General features: G+C 37.1%; 1 protein-coding gene across 1 annotated transcript in view; it reads left to right on the top strand.

Annotated features, from left to right (window-relative positions):
- LOC145765637 (E3 ubiquitin-protein ligase FANCL-like) overlaps positions 1-23,463 on the top strand; it is a 39,915-nt gene extending 16,452 nt beyond the window's left edge. Inside the window, exons 2-6 of the mRNA XM_082577472.1 lie at positions 6,134-6,326; positions 13,167-13,500; positions 13,967-14,121; positions 17,352-17,471; positions 23,308-23,463. Coding sequence (XP_082433598.1) covers positions 6,134-6,326; positions 13,167-13,500; positions 13,967-14,121; positions 17,352-17,471; positions 23,308-23,463 — 958 coding nt within the window. The remainder of the gene's footprint in view (positions 1-6,133; positions 6,327-13,166; positions 13,501-13,966; positions 14,122-17,351; positions 17,472-23,307) is intronic.
- Positions 23,464-23,669: the final 206 nt, after the last annotated feature.

Here is a 23,669-nt window from a genome sequence, read left to right as displayed (position 1 = left end):
ACCACACAACTGTTTGCTCTGGGTCACTAAATTTCTTTTCTTGTTATTTGCTAACCTAGTTTACAAAAATGGCTGCAAAAATTAAACTTATATACTTATTACTAAATTAACAATATATAGGCCTACTTATTATAAGAAAATAGTTTTATCACATGTGCTAAGGGTTCTGTCGTTTTTTAAACTCTGCCACCTTGATACATTTATTATAGCATGCACGATTTTATATTTCGTACTTGGCGCTATGATTTTTGCATTTGACTACAAACATATATATATCTGCTACTATGGTAAAAATAGCCTACTGCCTTACAATAAAGAAGCATTCATTACTTTAGTTCTTTTCCATTGTAATGGTCCAGAAGTTGTAAAACTGCAGTCCAGGAGTTACCAGGGTTGCCAAACATTTTGTTAATTTTCTTTTTGAAACCAGTATTTCCAGATTGTCTTGTGAGTTTCAGCATGATTACCAAAATGTAGTTAACATTTTGCATGTTGCCAGTGGCAAAAAGGGAACACAAATTTACATTAAATATAGCAAAATACGGGAGCAAGTCTTTTAGGCGCTGACAGTTAGGCGCTGGTCTAATAGGCGCGCACACTGTGGCGTCTGGATATTTAGGTGCGGAGCACTGTGGCGCCCGGTTATTTAGGTGCTATTCCTAGTAAAGTCTGTAGATTGTATCAGCTTGCCAGAAAATTATATCCTGACTTCCGTGAGTGATGCTGCTTAAACCGGCAATGCTTTTCACACAAAATGTTATATTGAACAGAAAAATATATTGTTGTTTTATTGATTTATTACTGTTTTATTTGTTGTTAGTCCAGGTTTGCGTTGGTGAAAGCTTTATCAATAAATCATTCAAGCTTCCGAACATTATTGAGTTCATTTTTAGTTAACTCTTTCGCGACCACGGACGTATACACACGTCTTGGGATTTTTGCCATGATGACCAAGGAAGTATCCCCAAGTATCCCTACGTCCAAGGTTGAAAGGTGGCCTATTTCAAGCAAAAAAAATGTAAATGATGGCAGATAAAATTTTTCTCATGTGCAGAATTGTTTTGGCATTCGATTAAACTACATATATTTTCATATTATTGTATCATGCTTGGGTAGTAAGGATTATAATGAAGTAGGCTACACTTTTCTGCCAATTTTTAATTTTTTTTAGAAATTAGAAAAAATACCGTGTGGAAAGTTGCTAGTTGTACATTGAATGTTTTAAATTTTATTGCAAAGCTTTGCATCTTCGGATAGCTGAAGATGTATGCTTTCATTTGATGTCAAGATTGTGCGTCTATGTCGATCACATGAGATGTTTTTACGGCGTAAATACAACAGATTTGTGTGAAAAATGTCTGGTACTATTTAGATTAAACGTCTTGACCTCGGTGGTTGCGAAAGAGTCAAATAATAACTACACTAAACATCAGTAAAAAAAAATATCATACCGTGGCCTATATTGAAGCGGGTGGTTAAAATTTTATTACATGTAAACTAAAACATTACATGTAAACTAATAGGAAAATCTATCTAATAGTTTTTAATGTAGGCTACAGTTTTTCAGGCTATAGCTTAACCGCTTTGGACATCTCAAGTTTGTACACACTATAGCATTAAATAATCAAAGTTGTGCGCTTTTAAACATTTTAAAAGTCATTTAACAAACAAGCACTGGTTTACTATTGACCTAGTCAAGAAAAGCATTTATGTTGAAAAATAGCCTACCTGAATACACTATTACTCAGCGCTGCCACTAAGCATTACTCAGCAACTTCACTCACTGAAGCCATGACCAACAACGCACACGCATTAACAAAACAAATTTTTTTCCTGTTCAATATAATATTTTGTGTGAAAAGCATTGCCCTACGCCCCTACCTGCCAAGCTGATACAATCTACAGACTTTACTAGGAATAGCACCTAAATGACCGGGCACCACAGTGCTCCGCGCCTAAATATCTAGACGCCACAGTGTGCGCGCCTATTAGACCAGCGCCTAACTGTCAGCGCCTAAAAGACGTGGACCCCAAAATACTGTGTTTCTCGACTACAACTCAGACAAGCATCTTATTTTTGCCACTTAGTCTGCCATCAAGCATGAACAAATCTGCCTTGAATCCAATTGAAAGGTTGCCCAATGTATTATTAAGGCCTGTATTAAAGATTAACATGATTCAAATGTTCTAAGCCAGCGTGGTCCAACTTCTTTTCATCGCTGGCCAAAAACTTTTTTTTTTAATCTTGCGGGCCAATGTTTTTAAGGGAGCAAGTCTTTTAGGCGCTGACAGTTAGGCGCTGGTCTAATAGGCGCGCACACTGTGGCGTCTGGATATTTAGGTGCGAAGCACTGTGGCGCCCGGTCATTTAAGTGCTATTCCTAGTAAAGTCTGTAGATTGTATCAGCTTGGCAGCTTGCCAGAAAATTATATCATGGCTTTCGTGAGTGAAGCTGCTTAAACTGGCAATGCTTTTCACACAAAATGTTATATTAAACAGAAAAATATGTTGTTGTTTTATTGATTTATTATTGTTTTATTTGTTGTTAGTCCAAGTTTGCGTTGGTGAAAGCTTTATCAATAAATTATTCAAGCTTCCGAACATTATTGAGTTCATTTTTAGTTAACTCTTTCGCGACCACGGACGTATACACACGCCTTGGGATTTTTGCCATGATGACCAAGGAAGTATCCCTACGTCCAAGGTTAAAAAGTAGCCTATTTCAAGCAAAAAAAATGTAAATGATGGCAGATCCATAGTCTTTGCCTGTCCTTTTTTGGCTAATTAAGAAAAAATATTTTGGCGGCGCAGTTATCAGATGAGGACTTCTTAAAGATGGGGACGCAGTGGATTTTTTTTCTTTCACTCATTGGAATTGGCAGTCAAAACTGACTAGGCAACCCCTTAGTTTGGAATTTCTCGATCAAAAAGACTGTAGGCTAAATTACGTAAACTTTTTGCTTAAAATTATAATATAACGTTTTGTGTGAAAAAGCATTGCCGTGTAAGCAGCTCACTGAAGCCATGACCAACAACGCACACGCATTAACAAAACAACGTATTTTTCTGTTCAATATAACATTTTGTGAAAAAGCATTGCCGGTTTCGGAAAAAGCATTCAAAAAAATAACATTTTGTGTGAAAAAGCATTGCCGGTTTAAGCAACTTCACTCACTGAAGCCATGACCAACAACGCACACGCATTAACAAAACAATATATTTGATACAATCTACAGACTTCACTAGGAATAGCACTTAAATGACCGGACGCCACAGTGCTCCGCACCTAAATATCTAGACGCCACAGTGTGCGCGCCTATTAGACCAGCGTCTAACTGTCAGCGCCTAAAAGACGTGGACCCGTTTTTAAATAGCGATTCATAGGCTTATTGCTGGCAAATTATACATAGCCTATGGCATGTAGTTACTACTCTCTAAAACCTCTACAGCTTGTTTCACCCCAAATGGGGGATCATGTTTAACTTTATCAACTTTAAACTTTAATTTTAGACAATAGCATTGGTATCCACGACAATCGTAGTTTGTGGCCATGCAAACACAAGCGTAAAGAGCTTCGTTTCCAAGTTGATTTCGATTTTTGGTTTTAATATCGTTCATTGTCAAAAACGTGTACATTCGCAAATGTGTGTACTTTTAATCATCGAGTGGCCTACAGGTTCAAAACAGCATCTTTTAAAAGGGGAAACTTCTTCTTTGACACTAACTTCCAAACGCTTGCAGGATTTTACTTTTTTTTGACAGCAAAAACGGATCTTTCTGAGGTTCACATAATTGAAGTTGAAGCTCTGTATTAACTCTCACGCCCATGGGAAAAATTTTTGAACAAAGTGGTATTGTTATGCATCACAAAGGATCATTCACAAAGTTTTTTGGTCAATTACAATAAGAAAAAAAATTGAAGTGATATTGCTAGATTAAAGCAAAGGTACATATTTTTCATTTAAGCACAACAATGATTTTTGTCAAAGTTTTGTTTGAACTTTCTTATTACTTTTGTTAAAGCTGCTGCGACCACCCAATCTGGCAACCCTCATTTGGTCACTTCTGGACCGCGTGTAGGTGATCTGGAAGTTACGGTAACTCGTGGACCGTTGCACCTGTATCTAGAGATGGACAGTTGTGCGCTACTTTTATAGCACCGCTACGTTTTTTGGTAGTGGTAGCACCGCTACAGTTTTGTTGGAGCAGTGGTGCTATTTGTTCAAAGTAGTTGAGAGACTCTGCTACATTTCTTTTGGTCATACTCCTGCTACTTTCCAATTTAAAAGTGAAAAAATGACTGGTTTTTGAGATTTTTTATGGAAGCAATGCATGAAAAAATCAAAGCAGCAATCATTTGACTATTGCGGTCCGAGACATCAAGTCACGTTGAATAATACCAATAAAATTGACACCAACATCAGTCACGACTCAGAGAATAAATTTTTTAGTGTGTTGGTGCCATTGCATGAGATGTTGGTATGGAATGAAAAGTTAATTGTGAAGGCCTTTTTTTCAGACAGATGCAAGTCCTTGGGCTTTCCTAATGTCGATTTATAACGTCTCTTTATTATTAAACACAACACCCCAATTCTTGCAGTGCTGCGATGGAGAGATTTTTCTCTAAAAAGACGTGCTAAAGCTGGCTTGACTCAGCGACTTGCATTTTGAAATGCTTGTGTTTTTGAAAGATGCATAATAATGAATTTCATCTAGAACTTGTTTTCTGTCATGACGATAGAACAGCAGTGTAGACGAATGATATCATTTATTGTCAAGGTCATTTTGACATCACAAAGTGTTTTCTGCGTCAGTTTAAGTTGACAAAAGGAGCAAGAGAAGGGAGCAAGTCTTTTAGGCGCAGACAGTTAGGCACCGGTCAAATAGGCGCGCACACTGTGGCGTCTGGATATTTAGGTGCGGATCACTGTGGCGCTCGTTCATTTAGGTGCTATTCCTAGTAAAGTCTGCAGATTGTATCAGCTTGGCAGGTAGGGCAATGCTTTTCACACAAAATATTCTATTGAACAAAATAATATGTCATGGCTTCCGTGAGTGAAGCTGCTTAAACCGGCAATGCTTTTCACACAAAATGTTATATTGAACTGAAGAATATATTGTCTTTTAATGCGCGTGTTCGGCATTTATTTGTTGCTAGTCCAGGTTTCAAATTTTCGAACATGACTGAGTTCACTTTTAGAGTAAAATAATAACTACACTACACATATATAAGTAAAATATATATTCAAGCTATAAAAATATATATAGCCTATATTCAAGCGGGTGGTAAGCTTGAGTGAACAGTAACTTAGTTTTCCGTCAAAACCCCGACTAGGTTTAATAACGAGCAAAGTCGCACCATTATGCTTGCAACTTGTAGCCAGGCTTCATATAGCCCATAGAAATGTATTCATGTAGTAGAGCGTTGTCTCATAGGTACTTGCCACACGACCAATCCATCCCGAGTAGAAGTAATTGCGAAAAATAACAGATTAAGTAAGGTTCCATCTGGCTGCAACCTGTGTTCAGGATGCAAAGCAAATGTGCTAATATCAAGAGTAATAGAGCGTTGTCTCGCACCTCTCCACATCCGCATTACCAAAACAACATATTTTTCTGTTCAATATAACATTTTGTGTGAAAAGCATTGCCCTACCTGCCAAGCTGATACAATCTGCAGACTTTACTAGGAATAGCACCTAAATGAACGGGCGCCACAGTGCTCCGCACCTAAATATCTAGACGCTATTTGACCGGCGCCTAACTGTCTGCGCCTAAAAGACGTGGACCCCAAGAGAAGTGGCGGTAGTGCGCTACTTTAGCCTGGGTAGCATGCTACTTTGAAAGTAGGAGATGCCCAGTTGCCCACCTCTGCCAGTATCTCCGGTAACAGATAACTCTTAAATCGCTTAAATATATGACATATTGTTGACTTACATCTAGCAACTCTTAATAACTTCCCTTTGGCAACTTCATATTCTGCCTCATGACATTTTTCTTACAAAAATAGGCCATAAACATTTTACTTGTTTTAATGACTCAGTACAGGTCTAGGCTATTTGTACAAAAGTTATACTTAGCTTATTCTAAGCGATGAGCTATGATAGTATATTAATGTGTATATTTTCAAAGGATATATTGTGACTGGAAGCTTCGCCATTGTGTCCATAAGCATTTGGAGTTACTACAGCAACGGTTCAATGAATGCAAGAGTACTGACCAATTTCTCAATGAACTGAAATCCATTGTTGAAAATAGTTTGGACAAAAAATATGAAGAAATCTGTAATCCAGCTTTTTATGATATTGTTTTAAACCACTTGCAGGTGGGTGCTAAGCTACAGTGCAGACTCAGTTAATATATTAAATTATTAAAGCAAGGTAGATGACATACTATTCTATGTGTAGATTGTAAAATAGCTGATATTCTCTCAAATTTTTGTGAATTGGTAAGATATGCACACATTTTTCCATGATAATTCACTGTGTTTTAATAGTCTAGTTCAAAAACATCTAAGTGCAACTGTTCTGTAACACATTTTAGAAGTTTAGGAAAACTATATGGCTGTTGATATTTTGAAGCTGTCTTAATGAATATCCAGGCATACCGTAGCATTGTTGTTAAGTGTTTGTTGGGCATTAATGGGCAAGTTACTCTAAAATATGATACATATCAGGCCTCGAAAGTCCGGCGGTCATGGCGGACATGACCTCCGGAATGACCTCGAATGTCTGCCGAAGCCGATTCATTGGTCGGTCATAAATGACCGCCGCAAAATTCTTGACAAAAATAGAGCTAATGCAGCAAAAATACATTTTAAATTTGAATTGTTACAATTGTTTGTTTAATGCGAACAAATACGGAGCTGAAACAAATAGTACAGGCAATTGCTTTAAAGATCACATTAGAGTGGCGTGGTTAACGAGCTGATGGCAAAAGTAGCCATTTTTACATCATTTCAACGCCTTGCAATGTTGCCTTGAAATAAAGTTGTCTGAACTTTTCGGCAGGATATGTATTCTAATTTTAACAATGAGGATTATTGCGTTACATTGATCGTTTGTTAAAAAGAAACGTCACAGAGAAGCAAGTCTCAGCTGGGCTCCGCACGTGCCCAGGCGAATGTGGCGACCTTATTCACGCTGATACTGATAGAAATAGAATTTCTGCACAGAAGGAAGGGGAGGGTATTAGACTAACACTATTGTGTTAGTTAGTTAACACTAACACTATTGAGTCACTAATGCGCATTTGTCTGGACGGTCCTGAGCTGGAGATTTACGACCCGCGCCGGCAGTAATCGCTTGGCACAACGATTCTATAACGCGAAAGCCACGGAATAAGTGATCGTAGTTGCTTTTGTAATAAGGAAATTTGGATTGTTGTTTTCAATTGTGTTTATTGCGTCATTACACGACTGTCATTAACGCACTGATTTATTTGCAAGCAACCTGCTCCAGTATACTTCAGGGTCGGTTAATTAAGCCATCAACCATTGCAGAGTCATTCTGTTGTAGAAAATCTTCTACAAACACGACTACACAATACTTTAGTGTGATTTTGTGCAAAATCTACATGCAAAAATATGTCCGGTTGAGATATTAAATGTCCGCTGAAAGGGCCAGTCCGGTAGGACATGCTTAACCGCCGGAAAAAAGTACAAATTTCGAGGCCTGCATATAATAGGCTATAGTTTATAAAATTTTGTTGCAGTACAATGTTTATGTGTTTTGAAGTGAAAGCCATTTTCAGTCGTTGTTGGCCTAAATTTGAGGCATGTATTCTCACCTACTTTTCATCTACAACCATAATATATATGTCATTAGTTGTGTTTCTGGGCAGTCGAGTGTAGCAAGAATTGACACTTAACTGCGATAGACACGTGTTTCGTCCATGTCAGGTAGTGCTAACGCCGGGAAGATCGCTGCTTCTCAACATGTCATTAGTTGTTAAACATTTTTTCCAAGGCAAAATTCATTTCGATTTCCTCATGTCTTTATCCACTGTTTTATTTTATTTGAAACTTGCAATAGTTGCAAATATGCTGAGAAACATCCACACTAACTTTCAAACTGCATGTTTTTGTTTGATTTTTACTAAGCGTGTTTCGTAGATGGCAATTGCCTTTTCACACCTGATTTGTAGCTCGATAATTTACAAAGCAACTTTAAAACAAAGCACAGGAGGTACGTCGTGAATTTTATTGTTACGTTGCTGCTCTGACACTTAACATTTGGCAAAAGTATTTTTGCGAACAGCAGCTCTGTTAATCAACTGGTCAAGTTGTAACCTTGCAGTTTCTGCTTGATAAACATTTAAAATTAGGACGTGGTTCAATCGCTGTTGCGTCATGGTAGATCGCAAGTAGGTTTTTATGCGCCTGAGTGCACTAAACGATCGCTCCGCCTCGCAGGTGGTGGAAGGCAACGATAAGTATATTTTCACACTGCAGACCACGTTGGAAGCATTAATGAAATTGTTTCATTGCTTGCAAATAGATCAAGCAGTTGCGACATAGTTGTAAATCGGACAGAATGCTCTATCTTTGCATCTATCATATTCTAGCCACGGGAATTCGCTCTCCCACGATTTTTGAAAGCTTCCCCCTTCAACAGCGATTATCCTGCTCGTGCTCGGTTCTTCCACCTCCCTGATCGTGCTAACACCTTTTGGCAGTGGCACACTTTCGTTCAGGCGTTTGGTCACTTTCATGCTGGCTGAAATCCTGACTAGACGCAACAAACATGACCTGCAATGTTGAACGCTTTTTCGGTGGCATCTTTAAGCTGAATAAAACTGGAATGTCGGCGAAAACTTTTACTGGACGACTTTTCGTAATTTTTTCTATGATGTAACAAGCAACTCCTATGTCAGACCAATAAATTCCCGCCTCAGACTTTTACAGGACGACTTTTCGTGATTTTTTCTATGATGTAACAAGCAACTCCTATGTTAGACCAATAAATTCCCGCCTCACAGTTTGTCATGCATTGGCACGCAATATTACTGCATGAAGTAGATAACAAAGTAGAAATTAAAGCATGAAGTAGAAGTAGATAACAGTACACTCCAATTAAAATCGGAAAATAATTCATTATGCAAAATCTTGAGTAATTGAAAAAGGTTGCTTTTATTATTGGGAATTGGGGTGTAGCTTTCCTCGAATAGAATCATGTAAACGTGTAAATTTGCAGAACATTAAAACTGCTACTTTACTAAGTGCACTTTTTAAATAAAACTCAAAAAGTTTCGAAAATTGCATTTTTTTAATGAAATTTGAAAATAGATATTCATTTATTTATTTAGGGGGTGGAGCTATCAATCATCGAGTCAATTTTATTTCCAAGTATTTTATAGCTGGCATAATTTATAGCGATATCATGAGCAGTTTAAAAAATTTCAAAAAAGATTTTTGAGGGAGACAATGGAAAGATCGTATTTTGTTGATTAATAAATCCCATTGTAAACCTAACAAATGTAACAATGACTTATGACAAGTAACAAATAAAACGATCGCAACAACAACAAGGAAAAAACTCGTAGCCATGTGCTGTGTAATCTTCACGTAGCTTGCTTGATGTTATGCGAGTATTATGCTTGTGACAAAAACTATCATTTTCTTCGCAATACTGTATTGGTTCACCTCTTGCTTTACGTTGACTTGAAGCGAAAACCAATGATCAAAAAAAGATTTAAACGTCCGTTCAAATTACATTTATTTGCAGCAAGTAATGTAACCTAAACGGGGTGGCTGCTACCCCGTCACAGCGGTTACGGGGTGGCGTGGCCAGTGGCCACCCCGTAACCCCGTAAGTCGGTGCCAGTGAATATATATATATTATATAATATAATCCAGAAATTGATTGCAGCAGTTGCAAATAAAAGTGCTCAATGTTTAAAAGACAGAGCTAATGTAAACCATTATTTATTCAACTACAAAAAGTTTGCTGATAATTATATATAATATTATATATAATAATATAATCAAATGTAGTTATTACTATCTGAAGCCTTTACAAATTGTTTCACCTAACGGATCATCAGAAGGTCTGAAAAAACATGTAAACAGTAAAGAATCGATAATTCTGAAAAGATATTAAATATTACAACTGTAATTTAATCTGCCAAAAAAAATCTCTAAACCTGTACTTCCTGAGAAGATATTAAATATTACAACTGTAATTTAATTCTAAATATTACAACTGTAATTAGTGATGATTTAATTCGCTCTGCTTTGCCTTTTTGCTTGGCATTGAGCACTTTTTGTAGTATTAATAGTTTTCATTGTTTTTTATATATAATATATAAATATTGAAAACTGGATGTTTTGAATTCTAATGAATTTTTAACCAGTAGCCTAATACTAACCACTATGCAAAGCTTAATTCTTCTTCCATGGGAAGTTAGCTCGTGAGGAGTGTTTTTTTTTCATCAAGAAAGGCAAAAGTGATGTTTTACCATTAAAATGCATTTAACCTGTTCAATTAGTTAGTATTTGGCAGGGTTGAGAAAAACCCTGGTTTTTTTAAAAAAGCCCAACCCGTCCGGGTTTTTTTAAAAAAACCCGGGTTTTTTTGGGTTTTATTGGGTTTTTTAAAAAAGATGACAAAAAAGGTAGATTCATGCTTATTTCACCTCAAAACTACTTTTTACGAGTGAACTGCCTTTCACTCACAGTACATGCTTGCATAACTCAATAAAATAATGCACTAGGGCTGTTGTTGCTTGAATGTTGCATCATCCATTAGTTTCAAGATCAAGTTGGATGTTGCATCATCCACTGATTTCTATACCAAGTTGATGCTACTGTGATAGAAATCACATTATTGCATCATTTATTTAGATTTGAAGGCAAGGAGCATTTATGCCATCATGTTTAAATATTTTTTACATATCATTTATATAATTATATATTTATTTATATATTATTATTATATATATATTATATATATATTATTATTATATATATATTATTATTATATATTATATATTATTATTATTATTATATTATTATTTATTATTATTATTATATTATATTTTATTATTATTTATTATATTATATTATTATTTATTATTATTATATATTATTATTATTATTATTATTATATTATTATTATATATATATATATTATTATTATTATATTATTATTTATATATTTATATATTAGTTATTGACGCTCTTGGTTTATGCCAATTGAGCACTTTACTGGAGGCACCTTGCTATGCATTGCGCAAAGCTCACTGCTTGCAGTTTGAGCACTTTGGCAAGGTTGGCTGTAGTACCATTTTTGGTCACTGATTAGGTACCACAAATGGGAAAATGTCACATGGAGGTATATATATCTCCATGGCCATTATTCCAGTGTAACTACTGCACTGATGAGACCGGGAGGTCGAAACGGTGTGCACTGTCTGCAGTTATTGACGCTCTTGGTTTATGCCAATTGAGCACTTTACTGGAGGCACCTTGCTATGCATTGCGCAAAGCTCACTGCTTGCAGTTTGAGCACTTTGGCAAGGTTGGCTGTAGTACCATTTTTGGTCACTGATTAGGTACCACAAATGGGAAAATGTCACATGGAGGTATATATATCTCCATGGCCATTATTCCAGTGTAACTACTGCACTGATGAGACCGGGAGGTCGAAACGGTGTGCACTGTCTGCAGTTATCATTTATATATATATTATATATAGTAATGGATGAGCAATTGAGCGATTGCGTGGCCAATTAGGCAAATGCTCTGAAACAGCCATGCGTTAGAATCCAGAATCTGTAATTGGTAAATAGCCTCCTAAATTGCATTTCACATCATATATACAGACTACAGTAGAGTAGTACTTTCACCAATTTAACTATAAGGCCTTCTTGCATAAATGAGTTTTAGTGTAGTATACACAAAGTGACATTACTTGATTTTTGTGTACTGTGCAATATCCACTGCGTTTTCAGTTTATTCTTGGAAATTACTTCACAATCACATCCTTAAGTGCTAATTTAAAGTTTGTTGTACAGTAAGTGCCTTGTAGTGTTTTTGTAAATTTTTTTAATTTTCCAATAAAAACTGGACAAATATGATGCTCTGGGTTTTTTTATGGGTTTTTTTGGTTTTTTTTAAGTGGGTTTTATTAAAAAAACCCACCCGGGTTTTTTTGGGTCGGGTAAAATACCAACAACCCTGGTATTTGGCAACAAAATATCACCTGTTTCTTGGCAGTCAAACAACAAAACATCAGTAGTTTTAATTGTCTTTGAAATAGCCACTTGTGTTAAAGTGTTTGTCAGCAGCAGATTGTAGCAAGAATTGACAGTGCGCTGTGTTTCGCCCATGAGGCTGTGCTCTTCAGTATGGCATTACTAGTTCATGCCACAAAGGTTTTCGAACCATTGCCTTGAGTGCCTTGTGCTGAAAGCCAGGAAGAACGCCCCCTTTACAATTGTGTTAAAGTATTAAACATTTTCAGGAAACGATACAGAAAACGTGTGTGACCAATGACCATGATTAATATAATTCAGAATTCGTTATCATATTTTTAACATAATAAAGAGTTTTAATCAAATATGATGATACTTGAACCGCTTGTAGACACTGTATTACAGTGAAACCTTAAGTGATGCAGCACACTAAATTGCTCTTCAAAACAAGACAACAGCAAAATTTTTGTCAAAAGTTACAACATTTTATGGACATTACATAGAATATAACTTTGCCTTAAAAGATCTGTCTTTGTCTAACATCTTTTAGTTAAATGTTTGTGTCAGTGTTTACTGTTTATGCTGCATTGGTGCATCATATGACTCTATTTGAATAAATTGTGCTGAAAATTTTCGGAATGGCTCGATTTGGTGAGAGCCTTTTTCGGTGAGAGTCCTATTCGGTGATTTTTTTTTTAATTGTTGTGTATCATAGCCTAATTATCATTGCCGTTATAGGGTTAGGGGATAGGGGTTACGGTCTTATTTCAACGTTTAGCGATGTTAAAACGATGTGAAAGCGGCAATGATAATTAGGCTACGGTACCGATAATTTTCAAAAAAAAATTCAAAAAAATCACCGAATAGGGCTCTCACCGAATCGGACTCACCGAATAGTAGCAGACGCAAAAGTTTAAAGGTAATTTTATTGAAAATTGCATTGTTTTGTTACAATAATTGCACTTTTTAGGTGCTTGGTTGGAGCAAGGTAGTATGTGTGAGTGAAGATTTCACGAAGTTAAAGCTAAAAGCTAATGATGCAGAAGATAGAGATCATTTTCTTGATGTCACATTGTCATCTCAGTATCCGGATGTAACACCAGATGTTTCAACATGTTTGCCAGGGCCATTCAATTTCATGTGGACAAAAGATAGTGATTTAGCTACTTTGTACAGCCAATTTAAAGCAACACTGCAACAGTGTGAACGCCTTTGGAATGAGGTTGATGAATTAAAGCAATACACCTGGATTTTAGAGCCAGAAAACCCGAATCATGCTGCCACTTCTTTCAGACTTGCTTTAGGTATGTGGTTTTAGTCCAGGGCTTTGGCCTTTGTTGTACAATGTGCAATGCATGTGAATTTATGTTTTTGAGAATTCCATTTTATGAATCACTATTTTTCTTCTTTACCAACTATTGCAATAAAATATTTATTTTGCAGTAAAATCTTTATTTTTCTTCTTACCAACTATTGCAGTAAAATCTTTATTTTTCTTACCAACTATTGCAGTAAAATATTTGATTTAAATGGTGATTTATCCCTTTTTTATATTTGTTTGAAGTAGGAATAGTTTGGAGGAATGATTTGTTTCAAAACGATTTTTCAGAAGTGCAACAATTTGATTAAGTGCAGTTAGCTAGTATTTAACTTATTCAGATTTACTGTCGGAACAACTAGAATAATTTTGATGTAGTTCGAGCAACTTTGATGTAGCATTGTCCAAGTCCTACAAATTTTTTATTTCTTTTCATTTTTGTGTTTTATTAGGAAGTAGCTGTTCTATCCAAGTAAACGTGGATCCGTTCAACATGAGCGTAGTTCCTGAATGTCACTTTCTTGGAGCTGATTGGGCAATCTCATCATTACGTGAAAAGTTTTTTCAAAATTTGGAAGAATGGAATGAAGGTTTATCGCTTTACCAGGTGTGTTACTACGTATTGCATTGTGAAATTAAAAAAGGGAACGAGAATCATGTACTTGTTTTAAACTGCATTGCTTGTTGGAACATCAATGTCTGTTAGGGTGGTTTGAAAATTTTTTTTTGCAATTTCAATGTGGGGGGTTTCTGAAAACCTGGCAAATTAAAAAAAAAAATATTTACACAATTTTTTTTGGTAGGCCCCAAAACCCAGCTACCTACCCCCAACAAAAATCACGAAAGGTCAAATTTAGTAAAAAAATTCTCTAACTTGTTAACTACTCATAGTAGAAAGTCAGTTTTGGTGTCAAAAGATGCAGAATATCTATATTTCTAATTTTCTATGTGTCATCAATAGGAGTTTTTCTCTAAATGCATTAGTTTTTGCGATAACTCAAAAAAATTCAGTTTTAGGGTATTTGGGTCATTCCATGCCAAACGTCCTGAAAATCATAAAGTTCCTAGTTTGACCCACTTCGATTTTGCTCAAACTAGGTCAATATGTTATTTTGATATATCCATGCATTACAAATTTGCCTTTTTGTGACCTTTATTGGGGGGTAGAGGGAGCTGGGTTTTGTTGCCTACTAAAAAAAATGTGTAAATATTATTTTTTAAAGGTTTGCTAAGTTTTCAGAACCCCCCCCCCCCACATTGAAATTGCAAAAAAGAAATTTTCAAACCACCCTAATATCTGTTCTCTACTAGCCTGTCGGGGGTCTGCTACTATTCGGTGAGTCCGATTCGGTGAGTTCCTAACCTCTAACCCAGTGGTTCCCAACCTTTTTTATCCGGTGGACCCTTTTAGTCAATATTCAGATTAAAATTCCCCCCCTATAAATTTTGTTTTTTAAAAACTCGTTTACATTACATATAATCTAAGTCTTGTAAGATAAACTAAACTTTCACTAGTACAGTAATAAGTTTTTTAGCCTGTAATATTTCTTTTCATATATACTTAAGTAATTTAATTAATGAAGAACTTTGCTGAAAAGCATTTTATTCAATAAAAAAACAATAAAAATGAGATACAAAGATCATCTGAAAGTCTCCCTCAACCATGCAAACATTGATCTGGATTCATGGGAACAACTTGCTAGTGACAGATCACTCTGGAGAAGAAGAACTAGAGAAGGCTCGAAAATTTTCGAAAAAAAAAACAGGATTCAAAAAGCCCATGAAAAACGAAATACTACAAAACAAAAGCTAAAACTGCCACGTCTCCCACCATCCATACAATGTCATTTTTTCCCACGTCCTTCCCATCATAGACTGGGCCTCCAAAGCCACATATGACATCACCATCCAAAGCCAAATTCGATCGGACAAGAACCAACAACATTCAAAATATACGAGTCAATGCATTCAGTCTGTGTGAAGCTTGTGATTTTTTTGTTTCGACAACTCATGAATGTGATGAAAGAGTATTGGAAAGAGCATAACAAATATCATTCTCGATGTCTAATCTGTTTCTCTGTTTTCTTTTCATCTGCAAGAGTTGAAAAACCTGATTTGCATAGATAAGTGGAAGCAAACGGAAGGATACTGCAAATAGCTTTCTTTGCCACTTTAGGATAGCATTTACACATTAATGGCCAAAATCCAGTGATAGATTTTTCTCTGAATACGTCTCTTGTGCAAGAATCCTTTTTGAGTTCTAAAAATTCATTCTGCAATTTATCGGGAAGTTTTTTCCATCAACAATGTGAATGAATTTCGTATTAAATCAAGCTCATCGTCATAAATTTCAGGAAAAATATCAAATGAATTCCAGTTCTATTGCTGTGAGATGTTACAAAATCATTTCTTTTTCCAACTCTGGAAGAACTTGTTCTTTGCCGTCAATAACCAGCACCGATAATAATTCTTTAAATATGGTGACATGTTTAATTGTTCATGCTAACTTTTCTCTTTTATTCATCAAGTTTGGTAGTGAAAGCTTGCAAAGCATCTTTAAATGCTGAGCAATACTGGCATCTGCCCCTGGAAGGGCCACCAAAGCCGGGCTGGTCGAAAGGTACAGGTCAGAAAAAACGTAGTTCCTCCGCGATCAGGACAGCAGAGCCTTTTAGTACCTTTGCTCGCTTGGTTACGTTTCCTCTTGAAAGCCATCGAGTATTTGCATTAAAAAGAAGTAGGCCTACGTGATAGTTTGCATCCATGTCACTGCACAATTGCTTAACTAATCGGGAGTTAAGGGCTCCTCCTTAACGCTTTAAAGCTCTGGTCTAGGCCAACTTTCTAGGCTTAAAAAGCTTGACAATCCTAAAACCAAATTCCCCCCTGAAAATTGCAAAATTCCCCTCTAGTGGAGAATTCCCCCCGGTTGGGAACCACTGCTCTAACCCTAAAACGGCAATGATAATTAGACTACAGTAGCCTACCCAATAATTTTAAAAAAAATTGAAAAAATTCCCCGTTAACTCATTCGCGACCACGGATGTATACACACGTCTTGAGATTTTAACCATGATGACCAAGGACATATCCATACGTCCAAGTTTATAAGGTGTTTCAAGCAAAAAAAATGTAAATGATGGCAGATCCATCCATAGTCTTTACCTATCCTTATTCATTCTGCTGTATCTCCTAAAGCATTGCGCGCAGAAACAAAGTAAAATTTTTCTCATGTGCAGAATTGTTTTGGCATTCGATTGAACTACATATATTTTCATATTATTGTATCATGCTTGGGTAGTAAAGATTATAATGAAGTATACTTTTCTGCCAATTTTTAATTTTTTTTTAGAAATTAGAAAAAATACCGTTTGAAAAGTTGCTAGTTGTACATTGAATGTTTTAAATTTTATTGCAAAACTTTTCATCTTCGGGTAGCTGACGATGTATGCTTTCATTTGATGTCAAGATTGTGCGTCTACGTCGATCACATGAAATATTATTACAGCGTAAATATATACAACAGGTTTTTGTGAAAAATGTCTGGTTATTTAGATTAAAACGTCGTGACCTCGGTGGTTGCGAAAGAGTTCGGTCTCATCGAATCGGACTCACCGAATCGGAGTCACCAAAACGGGCCATTCCGGTGTAGTCCGGGGAACATCGCCTACTTGAGGTAGCAAGAAGATAGACCCTCAACCCTAAAGGCTCATTTGACGACTGTTCTTTATGCTTAATAATTTTTCAGATTGCAGTATGTTCTTGAAAACATTCCTAGCATTAAGTTAATGGGTTGAACTCAACAGGGTTCTAATCTAACAAACTTGTTTTATTTAGAATTTAAAGCGGATCTTAGAGGTTAAGTTTCCTGCAAAGGAAGTGTCAGGATCTCAAGACATGACTTTGCAATGTGGTATTTGCTATGCATTTCGATTGGATGTTGATATTCCTGACCAGGTGAATCTAAAAAGCATTTGTGCGAATTTCAACATTTTGCAATGTGCATTAGGGTGTAGCTAGCCTACGGTTTCAATTTTTTTTTTTTTAATTTTTCAGTGAAACCAATTTTTTTGTCGGGAAATAAGCTAAAAACTCATAATCTCAAATATTTTTTTCCTACTCTAACAATTCAAGGTCCCAACTCAAGAAACAAATTTGGTGTAAAATCATGGTACTGGGGAGGTGAATTTTAACCACTAAAAAGGATTTTGAAGCTTTTTGTAGTTATGAGTAACATTAAGAGTTAGATATATAAAAAAGTGTGCCACAGTGGTCACTAGCCTGTGGTTCAAAGAGCTATGGGGCTGGAAGGGCCCCAAACAATTGCTGCAAGGGCCCCAAAAGTGTCCTAGTCAGCTTTATGAAAACGCCGGGGGTCGACTTGCAGTATAATTGCAAGTTTAATAATTAATCTCATTAGCCAAAGATACTTTAGCCTTGCTTCAATGTTATAAAGAATAAAATATTGAACTGTTTAGTTTAAAGATTGTCGGTGACATAGTCCAGCACTGTTAGTACTGTTTGCTGGTAGGTAGTCAACTCAAACGGGCCACTCAAAATTGACAAACATGAATGGCTGTTGCCTGGATGTGCACTGTGCATAGGGATGCACAATACAGAATACCTGGCTAATGGCTATTCTAGAATATTCTAGAATACTTAATTTCGAATGTATTCTGAAGTTACGCTACAATTTTTTCCAAATTATGTTAAACAAAAGCAAAAATATTTGTACATACATTATTTTGAATTGTATTAGTATCACATGTCAAACAGAGTACAACATATGATAAATCAAGCATCATAGTACGATGCATCATCAAGCATCATCATACGGTCACACGGAAACGCACTGCGTGTCTGCAGTTCTGATAACTGCGCAAACCTTATGAAGGAAGAAAAAAGTCGCTTAGAACAAACAGTCCACGAAGAAAAAAGTCGGCGCGCAAGACGGAAAATATCAACTTTACATTTGTTTAACATCGCACACTGTTCATTTAACATATTTATTTTCAAATCCTGATATCCGAAAAGAAACTGCAAATGCGATTCGAATACGTTGAGATTCGAATCTCTAAGATTCGATATTCTGTATTGTGCATCCCTAACTGTGCAGCTTCCCATCCCAGCCGTTTTGTGACTTAGAATGAGTTACTCACTACTCAGTACTCATTAGTCTCTAAAACTAATAGTTAAATAGATTAATTATTTTTAAAAAAACAGCTATTGTACTTGCACTCTTGCAGCATATCATTATACTTTTCTTTATTCAATTCATTCACAGAATATTTTATGGTGGTTTTGTAACACTGTAAAATGGCAACTTCAGCTACTATCAGCCGAATGTCCATAAAATAACTACCAACCCATTAAATAAAAAGTTGCTGAGAAGTAAAAAGAAACTTGCCTCTTTTTATGACATGACCATTAGAGATGCAGCGAACCCAAAATTTTTATCCGCACACCGCACCGCAACTGACTCATCTATCCGCGCACCGCACACCGCAATTTATCTGGAACTTTGACACTGCACCGCACCGCACACCGCAAATTACAAAATTAAAAAAAAATATTTTAACGAGTTATTGTTTAGAAAGTCAATTGTAGGAAAAAGCATCCATGGCATATAACTGGTAACCTAGTACCAATACAGTTGTGCACTAATTGGCCAGGCTAACCAGATCATATTCTCTTATCAGCAATGCATCTAAGTTCTAAGACATAATACAAACTAAGACAAATAGAATGTTCCTGGATCCAGTATCAGGACTTTTGAACACTTTTTGTAAGCAATAATGCAATTATAATGCCAGTGGCTATATGAACTACACACACAAGAGTAAAACTTATAGCCTGAACTCACTGGGCTAACTGATATAGTAAATAATGCGGTAGTTGCGCTAGGCCTATAGCCTGGTAACTGAGCTTATCAGCTAGGCTACTAACCAAAAACATTCGTACAGCTTCCCTGACAAGCAAGCCCTAAAACCCTGTCAACTGCAAGCCATTTGCAATTTGCATTTGCATAGCTTTCCATCTTAGGGTTTCCGAAGGGAAAAATAACTGATCCGTGTTTCCAATTTAAATTTGAAGTTTCATAGCTGATTCTTGAAAAGTTGAAAGTTTACGTTTACGAAAGTTTAATTTCTTGAAAGTTTACGTTTACGAAAAATTAATTTCTTGAAAGTTTACGCGGCAAGCGGCGCGGCGCGGCTTTGTCATTTCAACCTTCCACGCGGCGCGGCACGCGGCGAAAAAGTCAAAAGCGGCCGCGTACGCGGCGCGGCGCGGCTTGCATCACTAATGACCATGCAATGTTCACCATATTTAACATCACTCGCTACCCCAAACATCTGGCATTCATTGAAAAACAACCAGATGTCAAATGAAAGAGCAATTGGTTTTGTGAAAAAATGCATTACTGAAGGAAAAGTAAAGGATACTATGATATGCAGGCACAGGAAAAAATTAATGAGGTTGGTGATAGAATAAAAGGTTATGTTTTTCCGATGATGCACTGATTACTTGCAGCATTTAATGTTGCCAGGGCTGTGGAGCCACTGTAAGAGAGCATTGGCTCCGGCTCCAGCGCTATCAAGCATTTATCCAATAGCTCCGGCTCTAGCTTTGGAGCCATCAAGCATTCATGCAATAGCTCCGGCTCCAGCTCCGGAGCTGCAAATTTTTAAAAAATTGCTCCAGTTCCGGCTCCATTAAGTACGTTTATAGCATTTACCACAGTAGGACACAACGGTTTAGTAATTTGCATTGTAGCATTATATCATATATAAAATTCTGTTTAAAGGGGCAAGCACACTAAAGTAGTAATTTTGCAGCTTCATGTCATCAGTTTATCAGTATTACTACTTGATTTTAAGCTAATCAAGATTAGGCTACCCAATACCCAGCCCTGAAGCTGAAGCGGATAAAATTTTTGTAGCTCCGGCTCCAGACATTAAAAAAAAGGATCCAGCTCCCGAAAAAATGCTTGCCTCCACAGCCCTGAATGTTGCTGCAATAAATTTCAATCTTGTTTTTCGTTTTTGATGTGATTGTGTGCTTTTTGTGTTATGGTAGCGTTTGAAATGTTTGTTTTCAAACTGATATTTCAAAATTTTGTTGTAGAAAAGCACCGAAAGAATGCATTGAACATTGTAGTACACTGTAGTAGTGTTAATGGTTTCATACAGTGTGTACCAAAAATGTATCTACTTTTTTGTGTGCTCAGTACTCAACTTACATGTTCTCGTAATAATAAAAAATGGACAGAAGTTATTGTTGCACTTGCTAACATATTGGGTTTGGTGCCTTTGAAGCAGAAGCAAGAAAATAGATCGGTTAATGCAACTCAAGAGATACGTTTATCATATTTTTTTAGTACAGACTGTAGATATAAGGTTTGTTTAAATGTAGAAAAGTGGCAGTTGGGACCTTGAAACCATGGAATTGAGAAAAAATATTTTACATGTGGTCATAACTACTTATTTCCTGACAATAAACAATGGTTTCACTATAGGAATGGTTTCACTATAGGTTGTAAAAAACCGTACATCCCAATGTGCATTCGCTACCAGTTCATCGTGAAAGCAGAGTGTGTGTACGGATTAGCTTTTACTATGTTCTAGTAGACTGCACAGTAGGGAGGGCCGTCAATGCACTTGTTTTGTCAAATCACTTAGCAACTCAGCTCAGATAGAAGGCTCAGGTCACAAACAAATGATCTGAAAACCTTTTTTAGATCGGGCCGCGAGAAAACGCCGCACAAAAAAATCAATATCACCCAAATAAAATAAAAAATCGTTTCCCCCCCAAAAAAAAACAAAACGTATATAATTAAAAAAATAGAAAATACACAAAACGACGCTAAACAGTCAAAAACAATCAAAGAAGGGTTTTATCCTTTCTGCCGTCAAGGTAAAGGCCTTCAACTATTGTGCCGAGCGAACTAGAAGCGACCTGATTCGTCTCTAAACGGAGCCGTTTTTATGCACGAACGAGCTTGTTTTTGACTTCTTTTTGCGTTGAGGCCGCCACAGGTCACGTTGTTACATGCAGGCTCAGCAGCCAATGGATTGTGTATTCATCGAGCGTTGTTAGGTCCACATATCTATCTTGTGGTCGGTATACAGGACATTGATAGATAATGTGGTGTGCAGTTTGAAAATCTGAGCCACACGCACAAGATGGTGAATCGGCGAGGTCCCACTGGAACATGTTGCTGCTGAAACGGCCCACTCCAGTCCGCAGGCGATTGAGCTTCACCCATTCCTTCCGGGGTAGTTCTGCTCCAGGTGGGGTGTTGGTATTGGGAAGGACTGTGAATTGGGTTGGTCTCGCAACTTCTTTCCATTCACGGTTCCAAACTTCGGAAATGTGGAAGTTCGATTTGCAGATAGCTGCAGCATGTCGGGAGAACATTTTTGTTTTTGACGACTACCATCGTCAGATTGAAATCATCTTTCATGTCCAGTAATGCTGCGAGGGCAGCTGCTGCTCAACTCGGAATTCCATACCTTTCCGCCTCATGCGCAACTGTACGAAGATCGAAAGTACATCGCTTCTGCTCTTCGAGTTCTTTTCTGCCGATCGAGCACTCTAAAGGGAAGCACTTTCTGGTAGATTCTTTTGTATTGCCGCCCGCCCCGATAGCTCAATTGGTTAGTGCGTCACTTCTGGAACGAAGAAGCTTCAAGATCAAGCGGCGCTGGTTCGACTCTCATGGTGTTCGCTTGAGTAACGCACGTTAAGGACTGCTCTCCATTCAGCGGCATTTAACGAACTCAACCTCACGTGAATGCAGCAATTTGAAAATTCAGCAATGTCGAAAAGAGTGTCGAGGCAAAGACTGGCCATTGAACTGAAGCTTTCCATTCAGCCGTCTTTCTCGCCATCGGGATTTTATTCTTCGTCTTAACCAAGGCCGATTCCTTCAAAATCTTCTTGGTCACTCCCTCACGCGTGATTGATCGCCACTGTGGCGAAATCATAGGTACTTGTTATCTTAGTCTCCGCTGCTTCCGCCATTTTGCGCAGTCCCATTTTCTTCCTGTAATGCAATTAGTTGATTAACTGCCACCGGTACTGATTATTTGTAATCAGTCAATTAATGTAAAATACAACTGGTAGGCTACCACCACCACTACGAATTACTGTACCGGTACTCAATACCTGTAATAAGTTGCGAATTGTGTTTTAAACTTCCCTCCACTTCACTAAATTGTGAATAACTTTTTCACTGAAACAGAACCCAATTATACTTGCTTCAGTCAGTAGGCTAACACTCTACTGTTCTGCCTTCTTTGAGCACTGATACTTACCTGATACCTGAGTGTGAGTAGTCCATATACCCTGCCTTCACTTTTATACTTACCCACTAGGGTCAGACCTGCAATGCCCATACCCTGCTTTCACCTTTTATATAGGCTACCTAAGTTTTAGTAGCTAACTTACTTGCATACCATGCCTTCACCTTTTATATAGGCTACTTGCATACCTTGCTTATTTAACCTAGTTACCTAGCCCTATAGCCTAGCTCACTCTGAAACCTCCTAAGAAACTCGAGTTGCTAAGCGATCTGTTCCCGACGGCCCTCCCTACTGCACAATGCACACCAATTACCCATAGTGTGTTTGTATTAGATAAAATCAAACACACAAAAGTATTTCAATTAGCAATAACGTTAGGTTATGTTAGGCCTAAATTCCATGCTCTAGTTATTTCCTGTCAATGCACTTTACTGCAGGTCTTTGCCTATCTAAAAAAATCTTTTTTCATTTTCACATTTTATGGTTAGATTTGTAATGATCGAAGATGTGGCCAAGCGTTTCATCATCAGTGTTTATTACAATGGATCAAAAGCATCCCAGGAGCAAAACAAAGCTTTAATGTTGTTTTTGGGGAATGTCCATATTGCACCAACCCTATCAAGCTCAATGTACTTTGTAACTGACTGGTCAATGCGAATTTGTTACTTGTAGTTGTAGTGTGGAACAATGCATACAACTTGGGTTGGATTCATGCTTTGTTTTCATGCTGCTTTAATCATGTGAGTATCTGGACTTCTGGAGTGCTTAAGCTTCTCAATATTCTGAATGTTTTGCTTACCAACCGCTGTTTAAAGGCCAGTTCACAGTTGACGCATCATGTGGCGAGCGT

The sequence above is a fragment of the Aplidium turbinatum genome, chromosome 1 (genome assembly GCF_918807975.1).
Source record: "Aplidium turbinatum chromosome 1, kaAplTurb1.1, whole genome shotgun sequence".
Classification (NCBI taxonomy): domain Eukaryota; kingdom Metazoa; phylum Chordata; class Ascidiacea; order Aplousobranchia; family Polyclinidae; genus Aplidium; species Aplidium turbinatum.
The sequence above is the reverse complement of the archived record's forward strand: the minus strand, read 5'-3'. Positions and strand labels throughout refer to the sequence as shown.